Source organism: Lutjanus erythropterus, chromosome 12, assembly GCF_056507025.1.
Source record: "Lutjanus erythropterus isolate fLutEry1 chromosome 12, fLutEry1.hap2, whole genome shotgun sequence".
Taxonomy (NCBI): Eukaryota; Metazoa; Chordata; class Actinopteri; order Lutjaniformes; family Lutjanidae; genus Lutjanus; species Lutjanus erythropterus.
In genome coordinates this window covers 24,946,957-24,962,314 of record NC_139328.1, presented here as the reverse complement: position 1 = coordinate 24,962,314, position 15,358 = coordinate 24,946,957, and the positions used below count along the sequence as shown (strand labels likewise).

Sequence of the window (15,358 nt, the reverse complement as noted above, 5' to 3'; positions counted from 1 at the left end):
AAATAGATCAAATAAATCCTAAGTAGGTTAACAGAGTATAATATTCATTTTAGTGCTGAAATGATTGGTCAAATGGTGGTTTCAGGAAATAGAACAGCAACAATCATTTTGATTATCATTATATGCCATTTTTCAAACAAAATGTGAAAGTTGTCTTGCATTTCTTCGTTTTATATCATTATTTGTTTTGCCTGACCCAACAGTCCAGTAAAGACATAAGCTTGAACTCCTAGAGTTTTTGATATTTAAAAACAATCATCACTAGCAGCGCTAATCCATTCAGAATTATCTAATTGTCATAAATTAGATTGTCAACAATTAGTTGATTAGTCAATTCAAAGAAAATCAGTTGCCAACTATTAAACAACATTCGCTGGTTCCTGTTCCTTAAATGTAAAAATTAGCTTCTTTTCTTTGTCATTTGTGATGGTAAATGAAGAAGAGTCTCTGGGTTTTAGACTTAGTTTGACAAAATCATCTTGAGGATGTCACTATAAATAGTGATTAATCAATTAATTGTGAAAATAATCAGCAGATTTATTGGTATTAAATCATTTGGATTTGTCCCAGTGGCCCTAGTTTGATCCATAGGGAAGTCAACAACCACAACAATTTGAACATTTGAAGTAATTCTTAAAGCAAACTGAGGATTGTTTTGATAACTGATTAATTGTTTTTTTTTTTTTTTTTTTTTTTTTATTATTTAAAATGTCAAATGTCTGTTTCTTGCTCTTTAAGTTTAAGGATTTGCTGCTTTTCTTTTTAATTAATTCTAGTAGATGGAGAGTTTTTGGGTTTTGGAGTCTTAGAAGTAGAAAAGAAATTAATTTGAAGATGTCACCTTGGGCTTTGGGAAACTGTAATGAGCATTTTTCTTTTCACTTTTTTTTTTTTTTTTTCTAGTCTAAATAGTTAATCCTGAAAATAATCAGTAATGAAAGTGAGCGTTAGATGCAGCCCTAGCTCATGCAAATTGAATGCAGGACCTTGTTAGTGTCAAGTTCAACCAATTATACAGATATCTGTGAATCTCTGCCCTATGGAAGCATTAATGATGTTGTCCACCTTCCAGCCAGGTTTGGAGGCTCAACCTCAGGCTCACCTCTTCATATCAAATGAAATCCAAAATGAAGTATGGTTGAATCTGTTACATTTATTTAGCAGTTTTCACCCTCTGTGCTTTATTGGCCCAATTATATATTTTCAACACATGCTGTTTAGCAACATGACTTTCATCAGTATAATATATCTTCTTTGCGACAAGATTGCTCTTCTTCTTTTGGGGAGCAGGGGAGGATTGTGGGTAACCCGGTCTAATTCCATCAGGATGACTGATGCCCGCTCTCCCAGCAGCACCACGCCAGCTTTATTGCACTCATTTATACGACTATGGGAAAAGAGGAGTTCATTCACTTGATGGTGGGGTTTAGAAAGGGCATAATATTGCCTCTTGTATTTTACTGTAACATTTTAATACTGCTATTATCTGGATTCCTGCAGGGTATTTTCCCCCCTCGTCTCCACAGCCACCGTGTTCAGAGAGACGAGCCAACATTCCTACTGTAGGAATATTCAACGCTCCTAAACCGCTACAGGCATTTTTTTTTTCTGCATGTGAAAAATATTGGGACTGTAATTTACCCGTGGGTAGTTTTAATTTCAGCTGTGGAATAAGAGTTGTGTGGGTGCTCGCCCCTCCCTCTCAGTCATCTGCCAGCTTGTCTTTATAGTCGGCCAAGTGGCGAGGCAATGCCAATCAATTCCAGAGATGATTGCCCCGGCTTCATTTGGTTTAAAGGGGAGTGTCTCTTTAGCACTCTTAATCGTTTTATGGCCTTCCCACCGACTAATGTCCACAGTGCTCTCGCCAGGCTCTCAATACGTCGCACGGCCATAAAAGTAATTAGATTGGCTTTGTGTTACGACTGGTCTGCACACAATTATTGAACCCACACCGCTAATGAACATCAGAGGAGCGGAAGGAGTTGCGATACAAGTGTGGGCCGGTCCTTGAAATGGTGCATGTGTGCACTCTTGTACTGCTATCTCTGTGAGGACCAAGTTTAGACCTTGACAATGAATAACTTTTGTGCACTACTCAGTTTTTAAAAGAGGTGTTTGAGTTAGTTTTAGGTTAAAGGTCCAGCGTGTAAGATTTATAGGGATTTGATTTATAGGGAGTATGGCAGAAATGGAGTATAATATTTGTAAGTATGTTTTTTTGTGTATAATCACAAGAAAATGAGAATTGTGTTTTTTATTACCTTGAATATGCATGTTTTCTCTACAGAGGATGTGGGTCCTCTTCTAGTACTATGTTGTACCCTCATGTTTCCACTGTAGCCAAGAACAGACATTTAATTTCTTCTAAATTCTTCACAGTAAAACTCTCCTGTTGTTTTTGTTTTTTTAAAGCTTTTATTATGAACCAGCTAAATCTGAAAATTTAGGGTTTTCATAAGTAGTAATATGACTTCTATCCAACTGAAATTGAATATGTAACAGTAAAATGAGAGCAGATACCTGAAAGTACCAACAGGGCGCAGGAGAGAAACTAAACTTCAAACCACAGAGATTCAGTCAGAAACTACAAAAGTACTGAGCACAGAGACTTTTGAAAGAACTCCTCTCTGGTCTCCCACACAGATCTGAGTTGACACTAGTTGGGGGGAGAAGGGGGATCGTCACGGATTGGCCGTAGTCTGCGAGATGCCAGTGCAACCTGCTTGGAGGCAGGTTGGATGGGCTTCCAGAGATGCTCAGGCACAACTCAGCGTATTTAAATTGGTAATGGAAATGCAAATCAACACAGCAAGACTTGACTTTATGTTCCAATCGAAAAACACCACAAGTGCCTGTAAGGACAATTTATGAGAGTGTGCGTCTGTATCCTCATTTGAACTATGAATTCTCTAAGACTACAATCTAGGACGAAGAGCTCAGATCAGGGTGAAAATGGGATGCATCCAGAGGGGAGGCGATGATGGCTAGCCTTTCACCCTGCCTTCAAGTGTAGCTATTGGGAACAAGTATAAATACTTTTGCCTTTAGACATGTTTGAGCAAACTGGTTTGTTTCAAGGATACTGAATGCCACTGGGGCTGAGGTGAATAAGAGATACTTTATTATAGAAGTTTCCAAAGTGGGAAGTGGGGCTCTCCAGGAGGTCTCCTCAGCTTTAGGGGAGAAAAAAAATATTACATTAGTTATAAAAGGGGATCACATAGAATAGCCTAGAAGTGTGTGATTTAGTGAAAAGAGAGAGTTCAGAGATAAGGTTTTGGGGGAATTTTTCACACTCTCCCAGAGTCAGAAACTAATAAATTCCTTTGGACAGGCCTTTTTGATGCATTTGGTGTAGTCTGAAGTTATGCCAAACAGCAACATTAAGCTATCATGGTGTCTGAGTGTCTTATGGGATCAAATAACATAGTCATGATTGCATACACATCTAGAAATTAAACGCAACTAAGCAAGTGGGAGCTTCTTTTTCCAGTCTTCATCTGAGGGGAGGTCCACAGTCTCAGACTTCAAAAACCCCAGCTTTGGTTTATTTTAATGAACAGTTTACATTCATAAAATAATAATAATTAAAAATTGTATTTGCTGTTGTAAAATCCTTACAAACTGGCAGATAGCCACTCCTCCAGCCCACAAAAAAATCCCCACTGTCACCTAATAACCAAGACAGAAGGTGTTCATCTGTTGGTCTTTGGGGGAGGGGGGAGGTCTGTCACAATGTCAACAGGTCAGTCGAGTGTTGTCTCCTTCATTAACACCCACTAACATCCACCTCATCTCATCACTGCACCCCTGTTCTGAGACTCCAGCATGGCCCCTCCTTCACCCCACCTCCTTCTGTCTGTCTGTGTCTCACCTTCACTTTGACCTGAGAAGAGACGAGCTCAGGCTGTGTCTGCCCGACTGACTGCGGGTAAGTGTCTGTCTGTCTGTGGTTTGGACCTGAGGGGGAATGGAGGGGGGAGGGCAGTGGGAGATTTTACGAGGCATCTTGTGTCAGCGGCGGCTGCTCGTTTTTATTGGGCTACTGTGTGGAAACCCTGGTTCCACTTGTGATTTTCTTGCTTTATAATTTAACTGAGGGATCGTGTGTTCATTTGTTTATTTTTAAGCAATATGTTTTCTTTTTATCAATTTATAAAGATATTTTGGGGGCATTTTTGAAATTCTTATTTTTTAAAAGAAATGATACATGTCTGTCCTGGAATAAAATCCATGATGCTGATGTTACCATCGCCTGCTTCAAAATTTTCCAACATCATTTTGTTAGTCAGAAAAATAAATCTTCACTTTTTTATTTATTATTATTTATATTGGGCAGTAAGAAAATTCTGATATCGTGATATCGGCCAATATTCTTTATATAGAATATAATACACAGAATATATAATATATTCATGAACACTGTTTTTTCCAACGATCCCTCAGAAGTGGTTAATACTTGTGGCAATTACAGTATCTATAATGATAGTAGGATATTTAACAGTTTCACAATAAACTTAATTGGACAAAATCATATCAGGGCACTGAAACATTAAACTTTCAGCAGTATTTTTAAATATTATAAATTACTGTAAATTTAAAAAAAATCTTAATCCTTTTTCAATTAGTTTTTATTTTACTTAAGTTTTTGCGTGTGCATATCATTGTAACTTAGTTTTAGTTTTCAGAAAGGTTCGGTTTTATACATTTAGTTTTACTTTTTCAGTAGTTTTAGTTAGTGTTTGTTGGGGCCAGGTATAATGTATCAAAAGTATATTGTTACATAAAAATACAAAATACCTTTACAGAATATGCTACTAAATGCTTCCAATGTGTACAAATACATCTGGATTTTTCAGTCCACGGATCCCAACGAGATTAAACTCAAGCAAAAATACAGAATGAAAATCACCATAACTGGAGTGGATAAAAAATTGGCAAGAGAAACCATTTTATTTACCACTCAACCACTTTACTTACTCAAGGTTTGTTTGATGGAATGTGGCTCGTGGTCTTAATTAGAGATTATTAATGTTATTATAAAGTGCAGCAGTGAATGTTTGAAATGCGGAGGAGTAATTACATGAAACAGACTGATCTGCTTAATTCACATAAAACCCACTGATTTAAAGTCGAAGTGTTAGCACCTCTAACATCTCTCATTCATACATCAATCTTGCATTAGCGCTGCAGGCAGTTCAACAGCATGAATGTTTAACTGAACACAGAAAAGTCATCAGTATTTATTTCACTCCGGGAGTGTAAAACTCGCAGCAGTCTCGGAGCCACATCATCTCCACGAGAAAGAGAACAAGCAGCTCTCTGATCAAAAATAACTGTCGCAGCTTAACACCGGACAAGTGGCTGTGTCACCACAACATGTCTTGTTCTGTAGCTTCAGACTGTTTTGTTCCTCTTGGAACCAAGATAAGGCCGTATCACAGTTCATCCAAACGACAAAAGAAGTTTTTTCTTCTGTCTTCACCCCAATACAATGGAGGTGAAAGCAGTTTGTTTTGTGGTGTTCACAACATTAATAAATGGCATTTAAAAGTACAGTTCAGATTATTTGTTCTTGTTTTAATGAGGTATTTGTAGTCAGTGTATGACCCACAGTAGACTGCAGTCAGCATGCTCCAAGTTTGGAGAAGTTGCTGGACTACCAGCAAAGAAGCTAAACGCTGTGCTGCTGTGGACAAGGTCAGCAGCAAACTAACACCAGTGGAGTTTAGTTTGTTTGGAGAGAGCGTGTTTTGGCTTAGGTTTCCTGTTGGAAAATGCCGTCTGATGGCAAGTTAAAGAGGCACAACTATTCTAAATATAGCGCACACTTAAAGTGATATTAATCTTTTTGGTGTGTGTTGTTTTAGGTGGCTTAAATACATTTTACTTAACGCTGTCCACAGCAGTACATTGCTTAGCTTCCTGCACCGGTGCTCCTGTTGCTTCTCCACACTGGGGGCGTGACAGCCACCATCTGCTGTAGGTTATTTGCTGACTATGGATAAGGGCCTCGTACAACCCCACTTCAAAAAACTATCCTTTCTAAAATATTCAAAAGTGACAGTTTTTTAGATTCATTGTCCATGTTACTCTGGATAATCAACCATCATCAGCATCACTGTGAACAGTTTTCACAGGGGCTTTTAGGCAGACATGTACCAATATCAATATAAAGATAGTCCAAATCAGTGGGATAGTATTCTAAATGACCTACTTTTATGTATGTTTATATCCCTAAATTAATAATGTCTAATCCTGTGAATAGACTACATGATAACTGATCACCTAGTGCATATTTCCACTGGTTTATTTGGACAGTATTTAAATGAAGTGTGTATTATTGTCAGACCATAACAGATATATGGACTGACGATGATCACAAAGGGGACGTCCGAGTTAACCGAGCTGCCATCTTGTTATTTTCAGTCGAACACTAGCAGCAGCAACGGTCCGGGCGGATACAGCCAGCCGGGTCGCCACTCGGTGTCGGTCGAGGTTCAGATGCAAAGACAGAGACAGGAGGAGAGAGACTCATTCGCACAGGCACAGCGGCAGTACAGCTCCCTGCCACGGTAAGAGGGGTGTGTGTTTGTGTGTGAGAGAGAGACAGTCTTGATATGATGTTGTTTGTTGTTTGTTTCTGTCTGTCTTACAGTCACTATGTGCCAAGAGATTGTGTGTGTGTGTGTGTTTGTACATGTTGAATATGTTGAATCTCTTCATGTTCCTGCTGTCTGTCTAACATGAAATGTGTCCAGTAGGCTGTAACTGTGTTTATTTCTCTTTTAGATCTATAATTTACTGTAATATGAAGTAATGTATCTCAAGAAGTGATATGTGTGTGTATTTGTTCAGTACATGTGTGTGTGTTCAGTGTGTGTGCAAGTTCGTACACGCCTGTCTGATTATGGCAGATTTATTGTAATGGCCTTGTGACAGTAATGATAGCACATTATATGTAACATCTGAGTAAGAAAAGGGGTCACAGTGGTCAGTTTCAGACCACAAACCCACACACTCACACATGCACACACACACACTCACACACACAAGCAGAGCGTCAGAATGGACAGATCATGTTACCGTCTCACACAGATCTGACATGATTGCTTTCCTCTCCCTTAATGTAATTCCCTTTGATCTGCATGATATGACTGCCTGTTGTTCCAGGAAGTGCTAGGGGTGTGTGCATGTGTGTGTGTGTTTGTATGGTGAGGGGTAACAAGTACAGAAAGTGATTTTTTCTTCATTTGAAAAGGCAATATTTTAGATTTGACATACATATTTTCACCTGCATTCTATCCCTTATTTTTGTACTCAGCCTCTCTAAAGTCCTTTAGAGAAACTGTGGAGATAAAACACTCACTTACAAATGGAAATTAACTAGTAATTTCAATCTGGTACTAAGCATCTTTTCTCCTTTTGATACACATGTATTCTGTACATGGTCCTTCATACAAATAAACTTATTAAGGTAAATTAAACTACACTATGTGACCAACCAATGCACAGTTAATAACTGCAACTTAGCACAGAGGATCTGCCTTAGAGGCTCCCTGAGCCCTTGGCCCCTTGGCATGGGCCTGTGGTAGGCCTGTTTGATAGTCCACTCATGTACAGTACAGCCCAAAATTCTAAATTCTCACCTAAAGGCTTTATAATCTACATAGCATACAATACCCAGTATTCTTAGGCCCCCAGTTCTATGTAGTAAATAACATAAAGTTTCAGAATTTCATGCATGTCAGCTCCAAAGTTGATATTACCGACGCACTGGCTTTCCTCCTTTTTTTTTTTTTTTACTGTTCCAAGCATCCATTTGTTTCCATTCATGTCCACATTACCTGATAATTCTTTTGTAGGCTCAAAAGAAGTCAGTGAGCATCAGTTGTGCATAAATAATTGACAGTTACATACTGAACAAAAATGTAAACATAACACTTTTGTTCTTGCTCTCAGTTGTCATGAGTTGGAATTAAAAAAAAATCTAAGATTATTGCACAGGTGTGCCTTGGATCAGTCACAACAAAAAGCCTCATTAAAATGTGCAGTTTTATCTTGAAAACATGGGTTGGCAATGGGTGACATGTCTTGTGCAGGCCATGCAAGAACTGCAGTGTTTTCAGATTCCAGGAATTGTGTCCAGATCATTGTAACATGGGGCTGTGCAACATGAGGTGATGGCAGCAGATGAACGGCACAACAATGGGGCTCTCTGTTCACAATGTTGACATTAGCAAACCACTCACCCACACAACACCATACACGTGAGATGAGATGAGGACAACAAGCATGCGGATGAGCTTCCCTACAACGGTTTATGACAGTTTGTGCAGAAATTCTTTGGTTTTGCAAACCAACTGTTGTATCAGCTGTCCGGGGGGCTGGTCTCAGACAATCTTGTAGTTGAAGATGCTGGATGTGGAGGTCCTAGGTTGGCATGGTTACACGTGGTCTGCGGTTGTGAGGCTGGTTGGACGTGCTGTCAAATTCTTGGAAACAACATCAGGGACACTTATCGTAGTGACATGAACATTGAATTCATAGACGAAAGCTCTGGTGGACATTCCTGCAGTCAGAATGCCAGTTGCCCACTCCATCAAAACTTGTATCATCTCTGTCAGTGTCTTGTGTGATAAAACTGCACATTGTCCTTTTATCATGACCAGCCCAAGTCATATCTGTGCGATAATCAATTATCATATTTCTATACACCACACCTGTCAGGTGGATGGATTATCTTGGCAAAGGAAAAGTGCTCACTAACATGGATTTGAACAAATTTGTGAATAAAATTTTAGAAAATGAATCTTGAGGGAGTTAACTTACTTCACTCTATATTTATATTGTTGTTCAGTGTACATGAAAACTGTAACAAAGTACAGTCTTTTAAATCAACCTGCAACTAAAATTTATTATCATAAGGCAATAAAGCAACCATAACATAGTAATGGTATTCAAATGTGTAAAATGGTCAGAATAAATGTTAAGTACACAAGTGCTAACACCTGTATGTAATTTAGTTCTTGAGTCAGTTCAGGTGCACATTGCCCAGAAGAAATGTTATTCACATCATGTTATTATCATGTTTCCCTAAGCAGTCAGTAATTACTCACTCAAAAGTCTGAAACACCCTGCAAGGTCAAACCAAGCAGAGCCGTCCTGGTGCACATCATCAACATGCACTTCCCATACATATACAACATTAAATACATTATCTTCTGTTGCTTCGCCATCGTACCCTAATCCACTGTTATCGACATAAATCCCTTCCTTGATAAATATTGCAGGCGGCTTTGCTGAAAGATTAATGAACTACCGTCTCGCTCCAGCGGTCAGAGGCAACATCCTGTGGCCACGTCCCTTCACTTTTCCACTAATTCCATTAAGAAACTGTTGTGTTTGGATAAACCCTGCCGTAGTATCCTGAGAAGACTAACTATTGTTTGACTTACAGCATACCATCGTGTAAAGTCAGAGGCTGAGACAGAATCAATCTGTTGTTCAGGAGATCACAGCCGTGATGGGATTCATATGTTGTTCATGGCGGGTGAAATTCTTCTCGAGAGCATGACTGGATTGTGAATGGAGATGTGATTAATGGTGGTAGCATTCCTTAAAAAACAGCTTTCATTTTAGATAAAGGTCAGTTCCCTTCTGGGCCAGACCTTTTCCTAAACAAGGAGCTGTGAGTCAAAATAAACCGCTGCCATTTGAAACAGTGACTGCAGATGAAGGCTCCTCGTATTTATCAACGATGAGCACCATTGATCTCAGAGCCAAAGTAATGCCATTATGTGAGACCAAAGGTTGGCTGCAACAGCTGCAGCAGGCATTTGGTCTCACCAGCGTGTGTATGCACGCATGCATGTGTCACAACCACGTGCCTATCTGCCCCTGCACTATAACCAGAGGTGGGAAGTAACTAAAAATAAATACTTTGTTACTGTACTTAAGTAGAAACACAGTAGAAGTAGAAACAGTAGAAACGTCCTTCAGAGGGTTACTCTTTACTTTTATCAAATACATTTCAGAGCCTGTACTCTTTCACTTTTACTTAAGTAAAGAAGTTGAATCCAGACATTAAAATCTACTTTTTTGACAACAATATCTGTCCTTCTACTTGAGTAATGGATATGTGCACTTTTACCACCTCTGACTACAACCTGTCACATGTCTCTCAATCTCACTCTGTTACCTTTCTCCCTTTCTTTTTTTATCATCTGTCATGCTCCACTGTGTGCATGCGACGCATGCAGAACAGTATATATCTTTCTGTATTTACCACACATGTACATGCTCCCTCTTGGCATGGCATCAGACGGAGCACGAGCGATCTGGTTTGCATTTCTCAGCGGGGAGGCAGACCAGCTTTGGCCTCTTTGTCAACATATGAAATGAAATCAGATGCCGGGGACGCCTGTCTCTGAAAATTGGAATCACTCATCCGTGTGCAAGAATAAACCTGGGCTATATTCTCCTATCTCACCAATCGAGGAGCGTATCCATTCCCAATTGCGTTCGATCTCTGTTGAATAAAAACAAAGGTCTTTTCTATTCTCATTAAGGATTTTTTCTCTCTCCTTCCTACTCAAATCCAAACACAGGAATAATACGATTTCTTCACAGCTGGCTGATAAACCTGCTAATTATGCGTGGCTCAGAGTCAAAAGCCCATTGATGTATTTGTGCGTCTTCTTCTTCTCCTCTCTCTGCTCTGGTTTTGCATTGCCCTCGAGATAAATGGGTGGAGCTGTCGGGCTTGGGACACTCATGCATATCGTATGGGCTCACACACACAGGCAGGGCTGCCACAAAGAGGCTAGCCAAGCAGAAATGAGAGGTGATGTCACACATCTGGATTTTTTTCCTCCCACCACCTCACCAGTAAAGGGCGAGGCATCCCACCCCCAGTAGCATGACAACTAACCATGCCTTTAAGACACTTGTGTCAGGTGTCAAATATCAGCCTGGGCAAATCCTTTGTGGACAAGATGGTCGCCTCATTTTGCGAAAGGTCTGCTATTACTGTCTGTCAGATCCAATGGTTGTTTCTGTCTGTCTCGAAATGGGCCTAATGGGCTGGAAGGGGGCTTTGACATGGTTAGGTATCCCTGTATGCTGTTACCGTGGGCTGGTACTTGCCCAGAGGCAGTTTGTGAGGCTGTAATGGTGCCTCATTTTCATTGAATGTGATGTCTTGGCTACCATGTAACTGACAGTAATGTAATATTTCTGCAAATATCCAGACACGAGTCTTTCTCCCAAGAGGTAATGGCTTTGGAACCAGCATTTTTGTTGCTGGCAATATTTTTCCCACCAGGCCAGGTCACAACATTGTGGAGGGTTGTGTGTCATGGAGAAATGAAGTGTCTGTGTTTGAGAATGAGAGAGCATTTATTGGGACATATGTATGTGTGATTATTTTAACCTGTGTTAACCTGAGTTATGCCTTTTGTATCAGAAATCCCATTTTCTCATGATTCCACCCTAAGTGGAACTCTCAGTCCCACAAAATATTTTCAAGGGACTAAAAGGTCACTTCAGCCTTTTGTTGTCTGTTTCCTTGTGATCTAAAGACCCTCGAAGAACAGGCAAATTTGTCAGCTGGTATATGAAAAAGCAATGATGCATGCCATTTTTGCACACTGCTGCTGTATGCAACATCAATGATGCCATATAAGGCGGCAGATCAATAAGACCTGGACATTATTGTCGGTCCATGTATCGTGTACTATCTTCTTTAACTCCATGTGTTGAAGCTCAATGAACAAAAAATAAACCGGTTTGTAGCCTTTGATTTTTTAAAATGGTGACTGAAATAAAATGCTGCAGTTACTCAGCCAAATGTTCTGCACTGAAAGCTCCACACCAAAAGTTCCTGTACTTTTTTTAAAGTATTTCCCCCTGCAAACAAGGACTTTTTGGATGGTAAAATTATAGCCAAATTTAGACCCTGTTCCCTGCAGCGGAAATGCACTGATTTCCTAATAAGGTTCCTAGTCCCTGGGGAAAGTTACTGCTGTGGAAACATGGAAATAGCTATTACAAATAGGTTATGTAAAATGTTACATGATCATGTTCCAGTTGATTATTGTACATTAACAGTAACTGGGCAAAAATTGCTAGAAGCTAATGCAGCATGACTTTCCACATTGCAAATTTGTGAATGTGAACTTAAAAAACAGGAGTCAAGAATAGCCCATATCTAAATCAATGACCTCCATGGCAACATTATACTTTATGATTGTATCACCCAACCCATAACTTTTTATCCAATTTACACCATCAAACCAGAATACTAGCATATATATAGATACGTAGGTATTTACTGTGTTGAAAACCAGTTTAAAAGTCACACAGTATTAAGCAAAAGTAGCTACATGACAAAAACTAAACAATATAAAATCATTAAAATAATCAAAAATAAAAAGAGATAATGTTGTCGGCTTTCAAACTATAAGTCCTGCTAAAGCAGACTTATAAAAATATGTTTTTAAGAAGAATTAGATGGAGGGTACCAGTCTGATCTCCTTAGTGAGATTGTTCCAAAGAGTAGGAACAGAAAAAGTCATTGATGTGGCTTCTGATTTGTGTTTCAGGAATCATACGATAACAAAAGTCAAACTCACACTTTTCTGTCCTTTTTCTTCTCTCATTCTAGACAACCCAGGAAGAACCCCAGCTCCATCTCCCAGGACTCATGGGATAAGGCGTACCCACCTGGCGAGGGCTTCCAGACAGCAAAGGACAACCCCAGGTACTCCAGTTACCAGGGCTCCAGGAACGGCTACCCGGGCGGCGGTGGCGTCAACGCCCGAGTCCTCCTGGAGGCCCAGGAGCTGCTGAGGCAGGAGCAGAGACGCAGAGAACAGGAAGCCAAAGGGAAGTTAATGCAGGAAAGCAGCGGTAACAGCAGCTATGAGGGGTACTCTGCAGCACACATGAAGGACCCAGCCTCTCCCAAGGGTCCGTACCGCCACGATGTGCCGCCTTCGCCTTCGCAGTTAGCAAGGCTTAATAGATTGGGGTCAGAGAAAGGACGACTTTTTTATTCTTGAGGAGGACTGTTGAATAAAGAGCTGAACATGTGGATCAGGAGCTAAAGGGGATAACCTTGCAGAAACAGCAGAAGTGGACACTACAACTCTTGACAAAAAGGGACAACCAAGAGGTCGTATAGCTTAGCGATGATCTTAGAGGTAAACAGTTGTGAAGTATACTCAGTATGTGGGTGTTTGTGTTCGATCCCTCGCTGTGCCGATGACCTATACCAGTAGTCAGTCCCTCCTACAGACACGAGACGCTCAGTGCCTTCTCCACATTCACGAATACGACGCTTGTTCACAGTCGTCCAGGACTCTGATTCATCAAGATCTGGCACCGTCATGTACTGACAATCAAATGGGCAGACAGGCAAGTGAGTGGGCGTTCTTTTGAGCCCACGGGGAGGCGTAAGATTCTGTGTGTGGGTTTCTGTGTGGGCATGTGACAAGGTACATGTTTCACGATCGAGTACGTGTGTCATGGCTTCTCAAAATGTCCCGCGGATGACTCTCAAACACCCTTAAAGTTAACACTCGACCCCTTACCGACGCTGCCGGCGTTCTGTTTTCTCCACTTCCAGGTTTTTCTCCTCAGCGATCAAGCTCTCTCCCTTGAGCGCTCCCCAGGGAGCCGAGAAACAAGGCAAAGTGTATGAAAGAAACAGGGCACAGTGTGTGTGTTATTAATAAAAAAGACCCCCTCATAAATGATTCATATTGTGTGTTATCTCCGTGGAGGAGACCCAGGCAGAGAGGGTAGACAGCTCTGATCCTCTGCCTGGCCCCCCTGCACCGCTCTGGGCTTGATTCCCAGGCCTGCCTGCCTGTCTGTGTGGAGCTCTGGCTCCCATCCTCCTCTCGCTGTTGTCGTCGCCTCTCTGTTCATTACCTTTCTTTCTTCTACCTCAACACCCCCACCTTCATCCTCCTCTCCTCTCCCGCTCATCTCCAACCTTCCTCTCATCTCACCGCCTCCCCTTACTCTTCCTCCTGCAACCCACTACCACCACCTCCTCCTCCTCCTCCTCCTCGTCTCCCGAGTCAGGCTCTGCACTGAATTTTTCATCACAAGCCACCTGCTGCCTGCCAGAGCCAAAGAACGCTGCCACCAGAGGCACCGACAGAGGGCCCGGCTTCTGACATAAAGAGAGGAATTAAAGCAAATAAAAGAGCCAGAATAAAGATGGGTAGAGAGACAATGAGCCTCCCAGTGTGAGATTAACTGCAGCTTTCCTCACATTTTTAACAAAAGCCAAAATTGTCCTCAAGAGGTAATTGCTTTCAATTTCATGTAATTGCTGTCTGTATTTTTACCTTTTTAAGCTGACGCTCTTCTCCAGAATTTTCTAAAATGTTTTTTGAGCTGCTTAGGAATAGTTTAAATGAAAGTGTTTCACCAGTAAAGGCCTGGTCACAATAGAAAGAGCCACTGTAAAGTTCATCCGTTCGTCCTCCCGAAAAAGGCAGTGCAAAAATATTGGTGATGTACTTGCAAGGATAGTTAACAAACCAGATCAATGATAGTGCTAGCCACTCACAATCATGCTCACTGTAACTCTCTGCTAGCTTGCTAACTGTAGGTTTGCAGACTTGTTACCTCAGTCTCTAACAAGACAATATGTTTATTTAAAATTAATATTTATACCGTCTATTCCAGTCTTAACACCTCTTTTGTGATTATATAAATGCTGATCGACAAGTTAGCTTCCTGCATAACCCCATAGCTTTCCTCAGAGATCAATACTGTCAAGACAGATTGATTTTGGTCAACATCTACAATTTGTAGTAATCAGAACTAATAAATAATGACAAATAAATCCAAAACAAAACCATGGGATCTAAGTTACGTGTTGTTCTTAAATAATCTCATCAAGTTAACAGGTGTTACAGTGTATTTGGTGATGTGTCACATTAACACCTGAATGTGTCTTATATCTCATCATTGTCAGAGTTACTGGTGTGACTGGGCCTGAAGTAGGACATTGATTTTGGTAAAAGATATTGCTGATGAGACTTGAATTTACTTTTCAGTTCTTTGAGGCCCTCAACTGAATTTGCATTTGCTTCTATTGCGTTAGAGTGGAGACAAACCTGGGTGGACTTTTGAAAAAGTAGCTGCATCATTATCTGGAGGTAAAAAAAAAAAAAAAAAGTTTTTTGGCATTTGGATGAGCAGACTCTTGAAACAAGTGACGTTTTAATTATGACTCATGCTTGCCCAGTGGCTTGATCCATTACGACCTGAGTGTATTTTCATTCCCATCAAACTCTACAGCAGCTGATTAGCATTTTTTCACCCGGAGAGG

The 15,358-nt window shown here is 40.6% G+C and overlaps 1 protein-coding gene across 9 annotated transcripts in view; it reads left to right on the top strand.

The window, feature by feature from the left end:
• Positions 1 to 14,327, top strand: part of LOC146318052 (partitioning defective 3 homolog) — a 307,847-nt gene extending 293,520 nt beyond the window's left edge. For all 9 annotated transcript variants that reach the window (XM_084731436.1, XM_084731432.1, XM_084731434.1 and 6 more), the window contains 2 exons: positions 6,433 to 6,578; positions 12,671 to 14,327. In XM_084731436.1, the coding sequence (XP_084587562.1) occupies positions 6,433 to 6,578; positions 12,671 to 13,067 (543 nt within the window). In that variant the 3' untranslated portion in view covers positions 13,068 to 14,327. The remainder of the gene's footprint in view (positions 1 to 6,432; positions 6,579 to 12,670) is intronic.
• Positions 14,328 to 15,358: the final 1,031 nt, after the last annotated feature.